The sequence below is a fragment of the Melozone crissalis genome, unplaced genomic scaffold (assembly GCF_028551555.1).
Source record: "Melozone crissalis strain CALT ecotype California unplaced genomic scaffold, PUWL_Pcris_2 ptg000007l_1, whole genome shotgun sequence".
Lineage (NCBI taxonomy): Eukaryota > Metazoa > Chordata > Aves > Passeriformes > Passerellidae > Melozone > Melozone crissalis.
The window spans coordinates 12,604,390-12,624,311 of record NW_026535785.1 but is presented as its reverse complement, the minus strand read 5'-3'; the positions used below and the strand labels follow the sequence as shown (position 1 = coordinate 12,624,311).

Below are 19,922 nucleotides of genomic sequence, written 5' to 3'. Positions count from 1 at the left end.
CCGGCGGCCGCGGCAGGGCGGGGCGGGCTCGGCGCCTGCGCGGGGCCGCACACGTGGGCGCGCCGGCGCCGAGCGCAGCCATGGGCAAGAGCCGGGCGCGGCGGTTCCGCAGGGCGCCCGCAGCCCCCGCCGGCCCCGCGCTGCAGCGCGATGGCGAGCGCGGCTCCGAGGAGGAGGCGGCGGCGGAGCTGCTGGAGAAGGTGCGGGCGGGGGCGGGCGTGGCGAGAGCCCCGCTCCGGACCGGGGGAGCGGCGGGGGCTGCGGGGCCGGGCGCGGGGGGCGAGGCTGCGGGGCGAGGGCCCGGGCGCGGTCCCGCCCCCGGCGGGAAGGAGCCGAGCGGCCGCGCGGGGCCGCCCCTCCCTCCGCTCCGCTCCCGCGGCGTCGCGGCCGCGCGGCCCGGCGGGGCGGCACCGGCTCCGCCCGCGCTGCCATCGTGCGCGATGCGGCGGCGGGCCGGGGGACAGCGCCGTGCCCCTCGGCCCCGCGCCGGTGCCAGGCCGTTCTGGCGGGGCTTGCGTTCGGGCTCCCCGGCCGGAGACTTCTACTTGGCCAGAGCCAAGTGTCCAAGCGCCACATGTAAGGTATAAAGGATGGAAAATGCTGAGAGAGACTGGGTTTGGTCACTTGACTATGGCCACAACCATAGTCCTGGCTTAAGTATTGCAGGTAAAAATGGATGTAAATCTCCTTCTGCAGGTGTGACTTTAGAATCAGAAGAAAAAATCCCTTTTCCTTTAAGTAATTAAATCCCCTTTGCTCACTTCACCCAACCTAATTCATTGAACAGGTCACTGATTGATATTTTTCTGGACTAACCTGTTTAGGAAAGAGAGAATAAATAATGGCACAGGCGTGGATGAGCTGAGACATCTTTTTCAATAGAGACAGGATCTGATGTTACCACTCTTCTGTTCTGCTCTTCAGCAGATGTTTATCTGCTAGGTTTTCAACAAACTCCGTGGCCTTCCAGGATATGCACTTCTACTGTGTTATTATTTTTGCAATTTGTAATTCTTGTATCTCACCTAAAACTCTGTTATAGGACGTGTCAACATTGTCTTGGGGAATGTAGGGAAGACTTGTTTCTTGCTGTTATGCAAATACTTTTAATTTAAAGGCTATAACTTTTTTTTGTTTTATGTTTCTTCAGCTTTTCTTTATGGTGGCATGTGCTATGTTTGTTATACTTAATTGATGATATTTTTCCCCCCACTTCAGTGTTTTTAATGCATGGTAATTGAGGTCTCACCAGTGCCAGCTAGTGTCAAATCTGTGTCTGGACTGGCTGCCTTGTCAAATACCCAGAATAGCATTTATCTAGTCATAAAGTTAACACACATAACCCAGGCAAGGATTTATAAGCTTTGACAGAAGTTAAAAGTTCCTGCTTTCACTCAGGAGCAGCAAACGGGAGCCGCAGTGCCCCGATCAATCCCTTCACTCAGCAAAACCCTCTGGCTCCCTTTTCCCTCAGTGTGTGTGCTCTGTGTCTCCTCAGCTGCAGCATCCCAGTGCTGAGGTGAGGGAGTATGCCTGTGCCAGCATTTCGCAGCTGCTGCAGCAGGAGCAGGTCATCCCCGCCTTCGTGCAGCGGGACGTGGTGCGCTGCCTGGGGCCGCTGCTCATGGACCCCAGCCTGGCTGTGCGCGAAACGGCTGCAGGCGCTCTCAGGTGAGCACTCACTGCTGCTCAGCTTAATCAGCGATCCTGGCATGGGGGAAAGCTGGGGTTCTGCTGGTGACAGCTGTGGGCTGCAGTGCCAGCCTCTCTTGCTTTAATTCTGGTCTGAGGAACTATGCCTACATCAGCTGAGGTCTGTGAGAGAGGGGCTTTTCTTGCTCTGTGACACTTCAGTGTCAGGAGCAGGCTTTATGAAATGTATGGCTTTATGAGGAAATGGAGACTCGAGTGCAGTTTGGATGGCATTTTGTATCATGATGTTTTAGTACAGATAAGCTTTCTAATTCATGAATTGTGATGGTGTTCACAGGGGTCTTAGGATGAGGGAAGAGACGAGTATCTGACTCCATATTTCAGAAGGCTGATTTATTATCTTATGATATATATTATATTAAAATTATACTAAAAGAGTAGAAGAAAGAATTTCATCAGAAGGCCAGCTAAGAATAGAAAAAGAAGGAATGAATAACAAAGGCTTGTGTCTGAGCCATCTGACTGTGATTGGCCATTAATTAGAAACAACCACATGAGACCAATCACAGATGCACCTGTTGCATTCCACAGCAGCAGATAATCATTGTTTGCATTTTGTTCCTGAGGCCTCTCAGATTCTCAGGAGAAAAAATCCTAAGGAAAGGATTTTTCAGAAAATATGTCTGTGACAATGAATAAATGGACATAATGTTTTGTTTTTAACTCCAAAGCTATTCTCTTGTGTTAGTGAGGTAGAAGACTAAAGGTGCTGTTTAAGCAAATTGAGTTTAAAACAAAAGGTACCATGTAGGGGGATAGAATATAAGAAAATAAAGATAGTGCAGAAAGTAATCTTACCCCTAAGGAGTTGCAGCTGGGCCAATTAGCAAAGATTAGGAACAGGCCTGACTTTAACAGGCCACAGCTGTGGCCAATGAGAAGGAGAGTGCTATAAAAGAGTGGCATGGCTTGTTGAGAAGGGAGCTGGAGTTAGTTGGCTGCTTTGTGAAGAAGAAAGAGTCAGTGCTCTGAGGAGCTGCCCATGAGAGGCACAAAGAAGGTGTGAAAGTTATATGATAAGGAGACAACAGTATGGAACCCCTGTGATAAGGTGACAGCATAGCATAACTTTTAGAGAAGAATATCAAAGGTATGGGGTTTTTGAAGTATTCTTGGAAAGTATTGTATCTCATCCAAAGCATTACTTTTTTTTGTTTTCCCTAGAAATCTGAGTGCTTGTGGAGGATTTGATGTCTGTGATGACATGGTGACAGATGACATCATGACGCCCCTGGTGGCACTTCTGAAAGAGGTGTGCTTATTTTTATTTTATTTTAAACCTGGTCTAGCCGCTGAATTGTCCCGTATGCAAACACCGTTCTATTTCCGTAGCTGTTAATACAATAAGGTACTTGAAAGATCTTTTGAAAGAATGTTTTGATAGGTTTAGTGATACGAAAGTTATTCCAGAGATTTCTAACCCCTGCCTTCTGGCTCCTGGCCAGCTAACCTGTGTCCATAGTGAGGTTTGCTGCCTAGGGTGATTTTTGAGTGAAAGGTCTGGAGATTTGGGTCTGTAATGTCAGTTAAGATAAGTTTATTCTGTCAGTGAGAATCAAGGTCCTTCATTTATGTTGCAGCTTTATTCCAGTGATGTTATTTTGGTGAGCAATTTTGTCTCAATGGATGTAGAGCTGGGTAGTTAGTGGAGAATAACATGTGCTGAATTTGTATTCTTTGTTTGGTCCAGGTGTTGCACTGCAGTTTGATATTGCATTGATTTCTCTTACCTGCTGTCTTTGTATGAGCAACCTTGAGCAATGTCATCATTTTCTGTATGTTTCTTCCCCTTTTTAAAATATGAGTAATAGCATTACTATAGAGCATAGTAAGGTATTAGCTGAGTTAATCTTTGTGGAGAAATAACTGTTGATAGCTCCATACAGACTAATAGCAAGAAACAGTACTTCAGGTTGTAAAATTCCCAAGTATTTTTTTTATTTTTTTATAGAAAGTGCTTCTAAGGACTAACTGCAAAGCAAGTACTGTAAGAGTCTTTCTACAAGAGAAAAGCTATCAATGATTCAAGTTTTCATAAAGAAAGGAAGCTAGTCAGGTGTTGTAATACATGCAAGCTAGTCAGGTAATAAACACTGCATGAGAGGATCTCTCCACTCAGTGCTGATAACACTTTAAAGTTTTGCCTCTCTTTGTGGCTGATTATTTCCCAACCTTGCTTCTTTTGTTTGGTTGTAGTGCAGCACTGGACTGGATGCTAACCAGCTCTCTCCAAAGAAATGCAGAGGGGTGAACAAAAATTATATTGAAGACATAGCCAATGAGGCTATTAATTTGCTGTGGAATATATGGTAAGTACTGTGTAAACACTGGCATTTTAGCCAAATTAAATTGTTCCTGAAAAAGAGTGTGGTAATTGAGGCAGAAAAGAAATGGTTGCCTTGGCATGGGAAGTTGAATTCATTTGCTGTTTCTGATTGTTTCTCCTACCTTGCATCCCATCTGAAACAGAAGTTTATCTTCCAGTATAGATTACTTGTTTTAAGTGAAGGATTCCAGAAGTTGGTAATTAGTTTTAGATGAGTAACAAATTCTTTTTCTACTGGTTCTTCATCCTCAGTTCTGATCCTGTTTTCTGAACATGTTCTGTCCTAGTCTGTTTGGATTGTGGCTTCTTGCAGGGATTTCCTGTAGATCCATATCACAAAACAAGAAACAGAGAAAATGAAATTTTAATCAGTGGATCAGTGCTCTAGGAATGTGAGGAGTTTTTATACTACTTCCTTCCTCTGCAGGTCATCCCCAAAAATTAACATTAACTGTTTGGGGCAACTATCCCTTAGTTACTGAGACACTGATAAAAATGTACTTATTATGTGAGAAAATGTAAATTGTTCTATTAGTAGTTTACATTGGAAACACCAGGTGAAGGAAGAGAAATGGCAATACTATACAGAAATTACTGTAAACATTGAAGTGATACAAATCTGTTCCAAAACAAAGTTCTCCTTGAACTTTGTGTTGTTTCTCTTTATTTTTTCTCACATTGTACACTTTGCATAGAGGATTTTATTTAGCACTGTACAGTGCCTCAGTGGAACTGCCTCTGTGCCTGGCTGTGTGATGTGGCTGCTGGCTTGAGGCCTTATTTCCAAACTGGGATATTTATTTTTTGGGAATTGGAATCTAGAACAGTAGATAAACTCCTTGTTCAGCATCTTGCACAGAATACGTGACCCTTTGTAACTGACTCAGCAATGTTGTGTGTTCATATTTATTTTTGCTTTTTAGTCAGTGCTTGAGAGCAGGAAGTATGATTATTAAGTGTGATGTAAATCACTTCTGTATTTTGAACTTTGTGGTGATGAATGTGAACTGCTTGTTTCATTGCTAAGTTTGATTCTGATAAAATTAGGGCTGGCATAGATGCTGAGACATAATATTTTCAAAATTAAAGTTTTGAAGACCCTTGTAGCTAGTTGGCTCCTGTGCTTTTTTTAGTTTGAATTTCTCTTATATCAACATATACGTTTAAAAGAGAGTAGCTGTGAGTACTTGAAGAAGCACAAATCCCACTGTTAGGTAATGAAAGTAACTGCGTTTCTGAATGGTAAGAGCAGTCATTTTTGGAGTGAGTGGGTACTGACTGAGAGGCAGCAGCCTGCTCTGCTGGCAGTGCGTTTGTGGGTGAAGCCTCCTGTGGCTGCAGGAGGCCCTGGGCTGGCTGGCAGCCCACAGCTCTGAGCTGCCTTGCTCACTCCAGCAGGAGCTGTAGTTGGGCTCCCAGATAAACTCCAAACACTGAGGAAGCAGCTGGCACAAGCCAGCTTTCCTCAAAAGTGCCCAGGATTTTGCAGCCTTCTCTTTCAGCATCTCGTGCCGAGTTAATCATAACCTCAGTAATGAAGGACAAGTCTTTGACTAATGCATAATTCTCAGGTAGCTTTTAAAAACGTGAATAATAACAAGTATGAGGTCCTTAAGATGTTGCTACAGTACTTTTTTTTTCCTGGAAAAATGTTTGACTGATCTTTTCCATACATTAGTGAATGCAACAATACTGCCCTATACATATTCAATAAAGAAGGATGTCTGGAGGCTGTCTTACATTACATGAAGAAATTTGCCACAAATGTGGATCTGGCTATTTCAGTAGGTAAGTGGTAAAAAGAGAAGATAATGCTTTAAAGATACCTTTTTTTTAATTGTATGAATGTAACACTCATATTACATTCAATGCATAATGGACCTGCTTTAGCATTGCTTAAGTATTTAATGAGTGTAAGACTGTAAATTCATTTTTGAATAGCACATAAAAAGAAGTTGACGTCTGGTGTGCTTATTTTTAGTACAAAAGAGAATGGCTTATTGGTGGTTACATGGGAAGAAAAATTTTGTGGGAAGAGGGCTTTAAAGGCAGGCTATGTTTTTCATTTTTTTTTTCATGTTTTGGTAATGGAGGGAATAATTTGTTGAGCAGAGGAAATAGTCCTTCTAAAAAAACCCTAGACAATTCCAATCACTTTCAGTCTGGTTTTATCAGTATTATTGTTATTACAGTTTCATAATGGTCATACAGGTATGTGTGCTTCCAACATCTTTTTATGTTGTCCATTGTCAGTATATAATGGATAAATTTAATTTTGAGTAGCTGAAATTAATATAACCAATTCTATGGCTGATGTGGTATCATCCTCACCTGTTTTATGTATGGGTTTGCCACAGAATGTCTTTTAATCCAAAACACAGCTTGTGAAGCACAGTGTCAGACCATTACAACATGATGCTGCATGAATTTTTTTTCCTGTGTCAGCATTTCATTACTCCAGCTTTCAGGAGGATAATGCTTTCTCATTAGCAGAGCAAAAGCTACGACTGGGTTTGTTAATTATGTTTGCTCTTGTTGTTTGCTGCAGCAAACTGCTTGCAGGCAGTGACAGAAGATAATCCAGATCTTCTTTCTTCATTTAATGCTTCTGCACAGCAAATACTGGAAGCAGTGATGTTGAGTGCAGACAGCACCATGAAGCACATCCTTCTGAGAACACTGATAGCAGGTACAGTGCTCAGGGGGCTTCATTGCTTTGAGGTGGGGAGCCTGGCAGGTAAAGGAGGCTGGGAAGGACAGAAGGCTTAGTCTTCTCTGCTGTGGTCTGCACGTGTCATTGTCAAGGTGTACAATCAAGATGGTTTGTGAGGTTATATCTGCCTTTTGGAACTGCAAGTAGGTATTTGCAACTAGTTTTAAAATTGGCTTGAATGCTTGATTCTGAATTCAGCCCCTGCTCAATGTGATTGCCTATTTTAACTGCTCATTTAGTTTTTAACAGTTAAATGAGTCAATAATAAGTGGTACAGGGGTTGTCTTGATCTTACTAGCTGTAAATTTTTTTTTACCTCAAATTCTCTAACTTGAATTCTTCTTGTTACCTCAAATGGTGACCATGATGATTTTTGATACTGGGGTGTAATAAATTAATTTTGAGACTCCTTGGAAAATGCTTCCCGCATGTGGATTTGTTATCTCGGGTACAGAGTGACACCGAGGTCACTCCACATAAATATTCTGTAAATTTTTACATGCTGAAATTTACTTGAGCTTAGATGTGGGCATAACAATTATTACAGATAAGTGTAGTAAATGTTGTACAAAGAAAAAAAGAAATCTGTAGAGAAAAGACTTTAATATTTATAGTGAATATAAGCACTGAGTATTTTAAGTAGTGGAGGCTGTGTCCTTACAAAATGGCTATTAAAGAGCTGGGAATTGAGCACTTTAATAATTTATATGATTTGGTTACCTCATATTTAGGCACTATCTGGAATATAAAGGATACCATTCCACCAGGCAGCCTGGGAAGCACAGTTAATGCAATCCTGAAGATATTTTCAGAATCATTGGCAATAGATGCTGGTGAAACAATTATTCGTATGAATGAAGCTGAGAAAAACAGGTTAAAACTTGCTGTGGAACCAGAAACTGAGGAAAACATGAGTGATACTACAGAGAACTGTGTTTTGAGTGAAGATGATAACATGGAAGAAATACCAAAAGGAAAGTTCAGAACAGAAAATGATGTTTCAGATTTACTTCCAGTAAGTGTGGCTGGCTGGCTTTTGGACAACTTTAGTGCAAGTGGCATTCCTTGAGAATTAAATTTGTTCTGGAACACCCAACAGAAAGATGGTAGATAACACTGCTTGGGTTTGTGTTTTGGGGGTTTTTTCAAGTTTGGGTGTAGACTGAGAAGAGGAGATGGCTGGGACTGTATTTTTAACTGACAGCTTGGATACTTTAAATGGCACTTAAAAGTTGTTTTCCAAAATCAAATTTGGTTCATGTTTTTAATTTTTTAGTCTGATAAGTGGGAACTGAAAGAAGTGACAGCTTTACTGACGGCTCAGCAGACTGCTCTGGAGATCATTGTTAATATGTGCTGCAGTGAAGGTTTGTAGGAGTCTCGTTCATTGCAACTGTTGCGGTGTGTTTTGTTTCTGAGTAGGTCCCCTTTAGGTTGCTCATCTGGGTTTTCAAGAGCAAATGCCCATGGGCATATTGACCCTGATATCCTCATCTGGTGGCAAAGTAGGTTTTAATTTCTATTACTAATTTATTGTTTTTTCTTCATTTAAGTGATTTATGTTGCTTAATTTTTTTTTCTATGATCCTTAAGAACAAACAAAAAAAACACTCATGCCAGACAGATACTTCCTGAAGTGTTGCAGCAAAATCTTTGTTCAGTTAGAGTAAGGTCTGATGCAAGATGTGTGTGAATCTGATTGCAGGATGGGGGCATCAAATTTTTTAAAACAGATAAGTCTTTCAGCTTTGATTTAGTTTTGATACTACAAGTGTTGCAAAATTAGGAGTAGGGACAGCTTTTTCATGCAACTCTGGCAACAATGTAGATCTTGGCTTCCAGAGTCCTGCCTTTATGAGCCTGAGGAGGAGGAGAAAGAGGCTGTAATTTGGAGGGGAGTAGGCTATTGATATTCTGTATCTTTTATGAACTCTGAAACTCTGTTTTGATAGCTTTTCTTCTAATCTTCAAGAAAACAAATGAGAGATTATCAAATTCTATTTCATGAAGCCACCAAACAAATGAAACTAATCCCCTAAACCTTCCAAAACCTGGAAACTTTGCCTGTTATTGTAGTTTTAGCCTGATGCAGGAGTAATTGTGTAGAAAGTAACTGAGTAAAATGTTCAGGTTCTTATAAAATCCACAGTAATACTCAGTTATTCACAATGGTAACTTTTTTTCCCCCTTACAACACAAGGAAATTCTGCACCTAGTATATGAAGCTCCTTTCATAACTGCATTTCTCATCTAATGAGCTGTAATTCATAAGCTTTCCCCTTTAATTGGAAAACCTCTTGTGGATAAGCTGCATATTCTGCCATTCACTCAGGGTAATGTAAGATTGATTGTGTTGTATTTTGCTACAGTACTTTACCCATTCGTGGGCAGACAGTCTCTAGAAATTAGGATGAATCCAGAGGCAGCTGTTCATTTAATTTTCAAATTATTTGAGGACTAAAATAGCTTTAGCCATTATGCTGAGTTCATTAAAACACTCGGCTTGCAACAGAACTGAGAGAAGTAACCAGGCTGGTGAGGGATGTGTTGTACTGAGCACTGGGCAGTGTTGGAGGGAGCAGGGAGCTCCCCTTTGATGGGCACCTGGGCAAGGAGCCAAGAGGCTCCTGCACTGCTGTCCAGTCTGTAGTTCTGGATCACCAGTGCTAGGTAAGATGGGATTGCTGCTCGAAATGCCTCTGTGTTTCCCAGAACATTAGAAGAAACCTGACCATAGTTATGGGCCAGAGTTCTAGACCCCAGTTCCTGCTCTGCCCTGGTCACTTGCTGTCAACTTATGACAGCTGCTGTCTTTGTTATTGCTGAATTACATTGTAAGCTTGTATTGTTAACAATTAGTTTTCAAGGGATGTGTTTTGCTTTCTTTGTTTTTTAAAGGTGCAAAAGGAATTTTTTAGAAGAGGCAAGAGACTGAAAGCAGGATGTCTTGCTTTGTTTTCATGTTTTAGGCTATTAACACCAGCAAGTTATGGCTGTAGAATTAATTGGATATTACCATAAGATGCCTGTGTGGTCAAGTTGCCACACCTTGACGTCTTTACACACCTTTGCATCTGATAAACCATAACCATCACCTCCAAATAAATTCTTTAATTTGCACAGTACAAGTGAAATGCATTCATTTGGATCTTTCTTGCTGTATTTTTAGTGAATTTACCTTTGGCCCCAGAAATGCATGGCTGTTCCTGTAGTTGCTACAGGACCTGCATCTCATGAGAATCTGTGTTGTCAAGCAAAATTACTTGGGGGTGAATGTATAGGTGGTTTTTTTGTCACAATAGTTAAATATCCTGACCTATGTACACAGAGCTTTCATCTGTTGGAAAGGAGGATCAGTCCAACCTGTAGACTTAGGACTTGGGTAAACACTAGTTAAAATGTAACCAGATTTAAAGAAACTTCAGCTAAATGAGTGTGAACTCTGTGGATGTAGATAGACGAGTTCAAATATAAATGAGGGTGATTTTAGTTTGTGCTTGTCAGCCAAAGTCCCCCTTCAGCTGTGGACAGATTATTCATACAGCAGCCTGTTGGTAATAGAACTTCTACTCCTCTCACCATACCTGCCCTTAAAGATCTGCTGGTAAAATAAGTCATGTAAGTAGCCTCGTTCAGGTTTAAGATTATAAACCAATTTAATTTATGTGAAATGTGTTGCTTGAAATAACTATCAGAGATTATTTGGCTTTCTTTGCTATCATCATTTTGTTTCAACTGACCTTGCTGTGGAGACAGTAACATATTCATCGAGCCCAGTTACTGCCCAGGCAGAGGACATCTGTCTGTGGCTTCAGTATTGCCAGAGGAAACAATTGCCTTCAACTGACTGCAGTTAGTAAACAAGTTAAGTTAAACTGGTGTATTTGCATGCTTGAATCAACCTCAGAAAATGAAGTGGTACAATCCAAGTTAAAATCTTAATGAAATGTTTCTTCTATGCCTTTTTTGATATTTTTAAACAACCCATTGTTAATATCAGTGATTAACATGCCCACATGTGAAGAACCTCTCTCATAAGAATATTTGTGTCTCAGTGAGTGTAAAATATTTTAAATAAGATATTTAGAACTGTTGCTTAATGGCACTTGGTTTGTAAGGAGCTTGTTAGAGTCCAAGAACTTAAAGATTCCTAAACCAAGGAGGAGCCAGTTTCAGTTGGGAAATGGGATACCTGTTGCATGAGGGCTGTTACATTTACAGATCTGTTTTGTGTTCTCAGATCCCTCTGATGATGAGTGGGAAGAACTCTCCAGCAGTGATGAGAGTGACTTGTTCATGGAAAACTCATACAATGAGGGGAGTGGGCTGCTGCTGTCACCCCTGTGCCTCTCTGATGAAGTTAACTCAGCATTTCTGAACAACCTCATTCCAAAGAAGGTAATTGTCGTCTGTGTTATTTCTAGCACATGTTACAGTCTTTCCCTTGTTCCTGCTTTGTATCCCAGGTTAGGCAAGCAAATTACTCCAATCCACCTGGAGAAGGGAGTATTTTTTTAAGTGAGTTTGGCCTCACATTTTTGGCCGAGAGATGGTGCATCATTGCATGACCTAAATAATTTGCTCATGTAAGTGAGAATAGAAGGGTCATGTGTTTCAGAAATCTGGTAGGTCTTTTTAAAAATTTTTCCTGCCCCAAAATACAAAGATTTTTATTCCTTGATTTGGACATGAAAAAGATCACCCACAGAAAGAAAGGAAACTTGGCTGAAGCGTGACAGCCAGATTTCTGTATTAGCTAAATGAGGTGGAAGTAGCATTAATGAATGGCAACAGTCAGCAATGAAAAAGTGCAAGTTCCTCTCCCCCTGTTTTATACAAAGTGTCTGAAATACAGTACTTGGCACTGACAGGAAATCAGATGTTTTTGTTTCAGAGTTGTTTTGCTCATTTTTATTTGGGGTTGTAAAGGTGAAGTTTGTTATTTGAATCAGTCACTGTGTTAGCTCAGCAGCATTGTAGAATTCTGAGCTAAGACATCAAGGTGTGAGATGAAAACTTTGAAGGCTTTTTGTACTTAATAGCCAGAGTTTCATGGCATGGCCTTCCAGACTTGCAGCTATCTGAAAATCCTGTAGCAGAATCTATAAGAAGAAAGAGCTAAAGAAAGAATAGCAGAGACCTAGAAAATCACCTGTTGTTAGTACAGTTCAACACTTTAAATACTCTATGCTAAACTCAGTGCATAATTGCAACATTTAAGTGATAGAGGAAAATTCTGGCATTTTTAGCAGCAAGATATTTGCTATCTGGAAAACTTTGAAATATGTAGTTTGAAGTATCTGTTTGACATTAAGCTAAAATTTCAGTCTTCCCTCTGAACACACTATAAAAAAAATGAAAAAAGAGCTTTATTGCTAAACCTTTCTTTTTCCCCTCCTCAGATTCTTGAAAAAACTGCTTTTCCGAACAGTGTTGCTGTAGACATCTGTATGCACAATCCATCTTGGAAACCATTAATTAAAAAGTAGGCATTTCGTTGTCTCTCTTATTATTTTTCATGTATATTCAGTTGTTTTAGAACTCTTAAAAGAATTGTCCATCTTTGGGCTGCTCTTGAGATCTGGAAACTGGTAGATCTGATAGATGATTTTGAATAGAGATAAAAATGTTTTTGTGAACTTCATACACCATCACAGCCTTATTAAATTCAAGATTCCTCTTTATATTTCAACAGGTGTGTTCAAAAATACCTGCTCAGTGTGTTTTTTGTCTGTTTCAGACTGAATGCAGTGCAGTGTAGAGCTTTAACGTGTCTTCAGAGCATTTTGTTGGTGTCAGATGTGGATTGTCTCGGGGGAGCTTCAGCACTTCAGTCCCTTGCACAGCATCTCTCACAACTCATCTTTTCTAAAACAGGTAAGATGTTTGGTAAAGGGGAATTGCTGACCCCCCCTTGCTGATCATCTAGATAGAAGGTAGCCATGTTCCAATGCCAGTTATTACTAACTTTATCCCTCTGGTCCTGCAAGATAAGGATACTGAATGTTGGCTATGTACTGACAAGACAGTGTATCCTGTTGGGATGTGTTTATCCAAACTGCACCCTGAGCAGGTCTGCTTGTAGTGCAAGAACCTGCTTCATGTTTGGGTCTGCACAGAAAGTCTCTGAGTGGATTAAGACTGCCTTGTTGACCAGAACTGTTTGCTGGATCATATTTGTGGTAATAACAGTTTTTCAGCCATCAGACAAGCATGAAGAAGATGGGACATTTTCTTTTTAAATGCCCTAACTAGCCTAAGGAGATGTGAAAACAATACATGTCTAGCACAGTCTTTCACATGATCTTTCCTAGTAATCTTAACAAATTATGGCAAAAGCAATTGGTGCAAAAATCTCAAGAATGTCCATGCTTATTACAGCAGAAAAGAGAGCAGCCACCTTGTCCCCAGGACATGCTTTATGCTTATGATGGCTTAGCTTTATTGGAATTATATTTGTAGTAAGAAAGTGTGCAAAGTTTTTACGACTAAGTGTTAAAGCTGCTCAGCTCCCTGTTCTGGTTGTGAATTCAATTTCAACGGAGAAGGTAATAAATGTAATTCTTCTAAAAATACTATATTAGAATATATATATACATATATATATATATATATGTATATATATATATATAAGATCTGTATTTAGACAGTGGAGTTGGCTGCTCAGGGAGGCTGTGGAGTCACCATCCCTGGAGATGTTTAAGGACAGACTGGACGTGGCACTCACTACCAGGTTCTGGTCAGTCACAGGCTGGACTGATCTCAGAGGTCTTTCCCAGCCTCACAGATTCTGTGATACTTCCTGATGAACACTAAAATGTCTTCACTGTGATTCCTCCAGAGTGCATTATTTCATAGACATGCTGTGGAGGTCTCCCCACACACCTGCTGGTACAGTGTTACTGGATCGTGTCTACAGCAGGCAGCATTTCCAGCTGCTTTCTGGGATCATGTACATGAGAACAGCATCATTTCCATAATTATTTCCATAATCCTGTTAGATCATTTATGCTATGATCTCTCTGTTACTGACATGAGAGAAGCTGAACCAAGATTGGGGGAAAAAAAAAGGTTTAAGAAAAGCCCACCTGTTTCCAGGCTGAGGATGTGGGTCCCTGACAGGCTGTGTTCTTCAGACTATTCTGATAATCTTTGTTTTAAGGTCAGTGGTGATGGGTTTCCAAAAAATAAGAGAGATTCTTAGAGCCTGGAAAAGCTGCCAATTCTCCAGACTCAGAAAACATTTTCCCTAAGACAGTTCTGTTGAAGTCTGGCATATGTGTGGCTTTGTCATTTCTCATCTCTTAGAAGCTCAAGAAATTTGGTTTCCTTCCCTTCCTTCAAGTGTCTCTATTTGTAGCCATAGATGTAGCTTATGTAGTGCTCTGCTGTGGTGTATAAAATGACACTGCATTAGTGCTTGAAAATGCATCTGCCTGTAAAACACATTTTTTTCTCAATGTTTTTAAAGACATGTGATGAGTCTATGGGAACATTATTACTGAGTGCAGTGTGTGGAACACTAAAATGCAGAAATGAAAATATCTATGAAAACATATCCAAGGAAGTTCACATAAAATATGTCTCATACTTGAAGAGAGGACTTCCAAATTTTGGGTCTATATGTTATGCTTTGTTATAGAAAGCTCTCAGATGAAGCTGGAGAAGTTGCTATCTGAAGACAGCTAAGGATGCTAAAATTAATTAATTGGCATAGGCCCATTTTTTCATGTTTAAATGCTGTGTAATGAAAACTGCCAGATAGAGCTGATAACATACCAACATGTGGTTAGAAGGAATTCTGTGGTTTACAGAGTGAAAGAGAGGCATAAAGATCTGATTGTTTACATGAGAAGGGAGGAGTGCACATAAATCAGGAAGTTCTGCATCTGGAGTGGTCCAGAAAATAAACCCATTAGAGGAAAATGAAAAGCCTCAAGAAATGCAGAACACAGATTGGAGGTGATGGCTGCTACTGATGAGTTTGTAGTTAAACAAGAATAATGCAGTGTTTGAGTCATACATTCCTGGAATGTTATTAAACCACCGGAAAACATGCTCTTTATATGAACTGGAAAGAGTCCAGCGCTCTCTCTGGGTGTCTGAAAAGCTTGCTTAAGAAGGCAGAAGAAAGGAGGTGAAGTCTGCAGTCAGCTCCTGCAGTTTCCTCAGTTCCTGTATGTTCCTCCATGTGATGCCAGTCTTCAGCTGCTGTTCTGGTGACAGTGGCTGGCACTGTCCCTTAGGTGACACAGTGTCTCAGCCAGGGATGTGCCTGGAAAGGAGGCCCAGCTGTGTTCCAGCCTCAGTGCTGAATTCAAACAAATCACTGTGGTTGCACCTACAGAGACCAGTCTCTGAAAATCTAGCTTTTCCTGTTGTGGTGGTATCTGGAGGAACAATTAGGGATTCAGGAATTTGTATTTCTTTGCCTCCTGTGTCCCTCATATTACTGTTTAACTTCTGCTCTGGTTTCTATTCTTTGACAGAACTCCCTACAGACACAGAATTCCTGGAAGCTATAACTAGTGCTTTGAGGGCTCTCCTACAAACAATGGCATCAAAGAACATCTCCCAGGTAAAAGCTTTCAAACTCAAATGCTCTGGTAGGTTCAAATTCCTGGGAGATTAGACTGGAAAGTTTTTGAAACAAAACAATATAATTTTAGTTCAAAATTTAAACAGTTGTGAATACTGGAACAACAGATTAGTAGCATTAACTGTGTTTTTCATGGACTTTATGAGAATATTTTTTTATATATCTCCTCCTCAGCGTGTAAACAGATGAAAGATATTTCAAAACCAGAATAGCAATAAGCCACAGATATCTTTAGAAGATAGTTATAATGACAAATATTCAGAAATTTAGCACCTAGAAATGTGGCTTCTTTATTTCCTGATGTCACCTAGCTGGTGGTCCTTGAATGTCGGTTGGATATGAATTAGTGAGTTGAATACAGGAATGAAGCATAATGATTTATTATACAAGACACAGTACTAGATAGTCTGCTAGTCCTTTCTGGCCTTAAACTGAAAACTGAGCTTTTATGCTGTAAGTTGTAATGAGCTGGAAGCAGTTATTGAGCTAGGTAAATTTGTGAGAATCTCAGAACTTTTCCTTCAACTTCATCTCAGCCTTGGATATGTTCTGGAGGAACCAAGCTGAAAGGGAATTGAAAGTTCTTGGTAATTGCATTTTCAGAATTCTTCAAGTTTTCATGATCTAGGACTCTGTGAAGAATTTGCCTGTGTTCTGTAAAAGTACAATGTCTAAATGTCATATTTCAAAATTTCCATGAAAATGTAACTGTGTGTGTCTTCCTTCTTTGCCTCCTTTCCCCTGCTGACCAGTGCATGACTCCTGAGCAGCTGTTGGCTTTGTGTGAGGCTGGTATTCAAAGCAGCAATGCCAGTGTTAGAGTGAACGTGGTGAGCATCCTTGGAATTTCTGGCAGTGTCCTGGCAAAAGGACAAGATACAGCTGAAACACTGAAGGTGAAAAAGCAAACTTTGCATTGCAGGCTTAAAAGAATTTTGATGTTTCTTTCAGTTTTCTTTAGCATTGCTGGAAAAATCAATTCTTCTTTCTTATTACAGATGATTGGAAAATTTCTTCTTGAGGTTGCTATGAAGGAATCTTCTCTTGTGGTAGCAGGGGAAGCCTTGGATGCACTTTTTGATGTATTTGCAGATGGTGAAGAAGCAGAAAGGGCAGCGTTACAGATCAGGTTGCTTTCAACACTGAAGGAATTTCAGCCAGTGTTCAGAATGAGGGTAGGCATCAAGGGCAGCCTGCTCAGGGTGTCAGCACAAAATGTGGGTTAAAGGTTGAATTTTGGGCTCCTAGAAGATATAATTGATTTATAAGATGACAGAAAAAAAGTGTTCAATTTTCTGATACTCGACTTTAGAAAAAAGCAAATAGCTTAAAATTCATGGATGTGTCAAGGTAACAGTGCAGCACCTACATTGCAACATCTGCATTACACCATCAGTAATACTGATGCCCAAATCACTGTATTATTCTGAAACAGTTGTACAAAAATCCTGCAGATGTCTCTGGACGTGGAAGAAAAGTCATTTCTGAAGTTACATTGACATCTTTGGTTTTTAACTTGCAGTAGCAGTTGGATGTTTTTGTTCCATTCTTGGTTAATTAAAACAGTTAATTTATCCTGTATTTTCAAGAATAACAAGGCTGGCATTCTAAACTATGATTTTAGATACATCTTAGACTTAAACAGAGACTGACCTTCCACACATTGTTTCTTTGGTCAGATGCAGCCTGAGGAGTGACTTCCATAGTCCAAAAGCTAAGCACTGTACACACAAAGTACATACCTGATGGTGCTTCAGGTGTTGGGCTAAATGTGCAAGCTTTTCCATATAAAAAGCCACAGAAAAGAAGTGTATGTCTCAGATTTTTGGATGAAACAATGTGCCATTAGTCTAGCTTTAGGCAGCAGTGCATTATAGTAAATTGACTTGCAGAAATAATTGCTGAGCTCCACATGTGCACACAGAAACACCTTAGAGTTCTCATAGAACACCTATGCACAGAATTACAGTAAACTTGAGGAGATCTGACGGGAGAAACTCCTCCATCAGTAAACCATGTGTTCTTTTGATTTTACAGATACGAAAAGAAGGCAAAGGACAATATAGTACTGATCAGCTGTGTGTTCTTGACAATGTGAAGATGAATTTGAGAAGATTCATTGCATATCAGGAGACACTAGGGAAAACCCCAACTTGAAACATCGAGGAACTTTTAAGGTTTTCCTTATTGAGTAATGTTTTCAAAAAATATAACTGTTTTGAACTTCCAAACTTTACTGAGCAGAGCAGTTTTGCTTTGATGTTAATGCTACATTTTATAACATTCAGTATTTTTATACTTTTGGGTTGATGCAATATGAAAGACATATCAGCATAAAAGACCCTGTAGCATACCCTGAGGTTGTTGGAGTGGTAAGAAGGTGCTCTTCAGGTCCTGAGGTCTGTACATAGCACCACTGTCATTGCCTGGATATCTTCATTTACCCTGGCAGAAAACAACGCTTGTGTGAAAAAGTAATTCTGAAAATATTCTCAGTCATGTGACAGATTGGAAAAAAACCAAAAAGTAAAAGCTCAAGGTCTGTTTCAGGCAATGGGGCAGTGGGAGAATGTTCACATTTGCAATTTGCTCTTACCTGTTCCTAGAATTGCACAGGCACTTATGGCAGACATCCCAAAAGAAGTCTGTGACAAATGTGTAGATCCCAGTCAGCATTTGGATCTGTTATTTCATGAGGTTCATCAGGAGAAAATTTTCAGATTCATTTATGATAAATTCAGTATGATAGCTTTTTGCTGTGAAAATCAGTGTAAGCAGATCATACACTTAGACACAGCACCCTGTCTTTATTTTGATTGGTACTTCTGAAAATCAAGTCTCTTATTTCACAGTCTTCCTTTTAATTTTACATCAGTACAAGTTTGAATTCTGGGAAGTAGTAAACCTAACAAAAAGTATTTTTTATATTGAAGTATTACCTGAAATAAATTTATATTTGCTTAAAATACCTTTTGCAAATATTTGTGATAGAGATTTTTAAGCTGTAAAATACAGAAAATATTTTTTAAAAATATCATTGCTTCGGGCAAATTGTATGATATTTTCCGTATATCAAAAGGTTTGATTTTGTTTCTGTGAATGAGGTGTCCTCATACACATTTTTCAAGAAAAAAACCCCAGAACTAAACACAAAAGCATCTTGTTTTGCTGGTTTTTGAAATGGGAGGTTTTTTTCTCCTCTCTCAATGTGCTGCCTTAGCTCAGGCATCCAGTTTTTGGCAAATTTTTTCCCAGGTTAAAAGCATGGAACTTAAAAAGACCAAATTTGCTTGGTTTGTTAGATTTCAGTCTCTAAGAGTGGGAAATAAACTTGAGAACTGACTGGTAACTTGCAAATGCCTGAGTTTCTGAAACCCTGACAAGGTATTTCATTGGTTGCAAGAGGAAGGAAAGATGAGTTTAAGCAGCTGTACTGCCTGAAGTGCTGTTACTTGACAGGAGTCGTGAAATGTGTGATGTGATGCCTGCCACTCAAAGGAGTGAGAGGTGGCATTGGGAGGGCTCAAGGGCCAATGGGGCTGGACTAGAGAAAAGCAGAAGTCAAGAGCATGGGGCAGTTGAAAGGTTATTCAGGATTTGGCAAGGCAGGCAGTGAAGAGGTCTGCAGTGTAACAGCTGAGGAAAGGTGCATTATGGCATAATGCCCTGCAGTGTGTGGATTTTAATCCTGGGATTAGTTATACTTGCTGTACACTGAGGATAGTGTCCTGTTAGCCTGATGAAAGGTATTAGTATTTGTTTGGGGCACTTAAAGGACTTCCATGTGAAAAGTTCTGCTCTAATTTTTTGGGTACTACATTAAATTGCAAAGTTCTAGATTGGAAGGGATCTCTGGAGGTCTCTTAGTGTAGTCCTCTGATCAGAGCAGGGCTGACTTGGGAGATGGGTTGTGCTATGCCTTGAGCACCTCCCAGAATGGAAATTCTACAACACTGGACAGCCTTTCCCAGGGCTTAACTTCTCTCACTGGAAACACATTTTTTCCCTTTTCCCCTTGTGCCTTGTAGGACTTTCCCTTGCTGCAAAATGTGCCTCTTGTCCTTTGACTGCACACGACCCGGAAGAGCCTGGCTCCATCTCCTAACCCCCACTTGGCAGCTGAAAACAGCAATTGTATTTCCCTCTTCTCCAAGCCAAATAAACCCAGCTCTCCCAGCTGTTCCTTGTACACCCTCTCACCCTCCAGCCATCCTAGTGGCCTTCTGCTTGACCTGCTCTGCTGTGTCTTGTCCTGAGGCCCAAAACTGGACACACTACTCCAGATGTGATCTCCTAGGTGCTCAGTAGAGGCAAGTGATTGGTTTTCTTGTCCTGCTGGCCGTGCTTCTGCCAGCACAGCCTGTTATTTGTTAGCTGTTGTCACTGCAAGGGTGCCCTGCTGGCTTCAGCTTACTGTCCACCAGGACCCTTTGGCCCTTCTCTCCAAAGCTGTCCTTTGGTCATTCAGTAAAGAACACTGTCCCAAATGTAGGAATTTGCATTTTACAAGTGTAGCAGCCAGAATCTGTTTCCTGGGGATCATTAGAAAACCAAAGTATGTTATTTTTTGT

The 19,922-nt window shown here is 40.5% G+C and overlaps 1 protein-coding gene across 1 annotated transcript; it reads left to right on the top strand.

Annotated features, from left to right (window-relative positions):
- Positions 1 to 104: 104 nt before the first annotated feature.
- On the top strand, positions 105 to 18,940 carry HEATR3 (HEAT repeat containing 3). The gene is made up of 15 exons (XM_054269529.1): positions 105 to 200; positions 1,499 to 1,671; positions 2,878 to 2,965; positions 3,910 to 4,022; positions 5,718 to 5,827; positions 6,588 to 6,728; positions 7,484 to 7,767; positions 8,029 to 8,119; positions 10,993 to 11,150; positions 12,155 to 12,237; positions 12,493 to 12,629; positions 15,242 to 15,330; positions 16,104 to 16,247; positions 16,350 to 16,526; positions 17,389 to 18,940. Exons 2-15 carry the CDS (start codon positions 1,625 to 1,627, stop codon positions 17,506 to 17,508), a joined length of 1,782 nt encoding a protein of 593 aa, XP_054125504.1. The 5' UTR covers positions 105 to 200; positions 1,499 to 1,624; the 3' UTR covers positions 17,509 to 18,940.
- Positions 18,941 to 19,922: the final 982 nt, after the last annotated feature.

Bases quoted from the DNA above. Each gene is read 5' to 3' on its own strand.
- HEATR3 (XM_054269529.1), top strand. From the start codon at position 1,625: ATGGACCCCAGCCTGGCTGTGCGCGAAACGGCTGCAGGCGCTCTCAG. The intron at 5,828-6,587 runs GTAAGTGGTAAA...TGTTTGCTGCAG, and splicing joins GGATCTGGCTATTTCAGTAG to CAAACTGCTTGCAGGCAGTG. The intron at 11,151-12,154 runs GTAATTGTCGTC...TCCCCTCCTCAG, and splicing joins ACAACCTCATTCCAAAGAAG to ATTCTTGAAAAAACTGCTTT.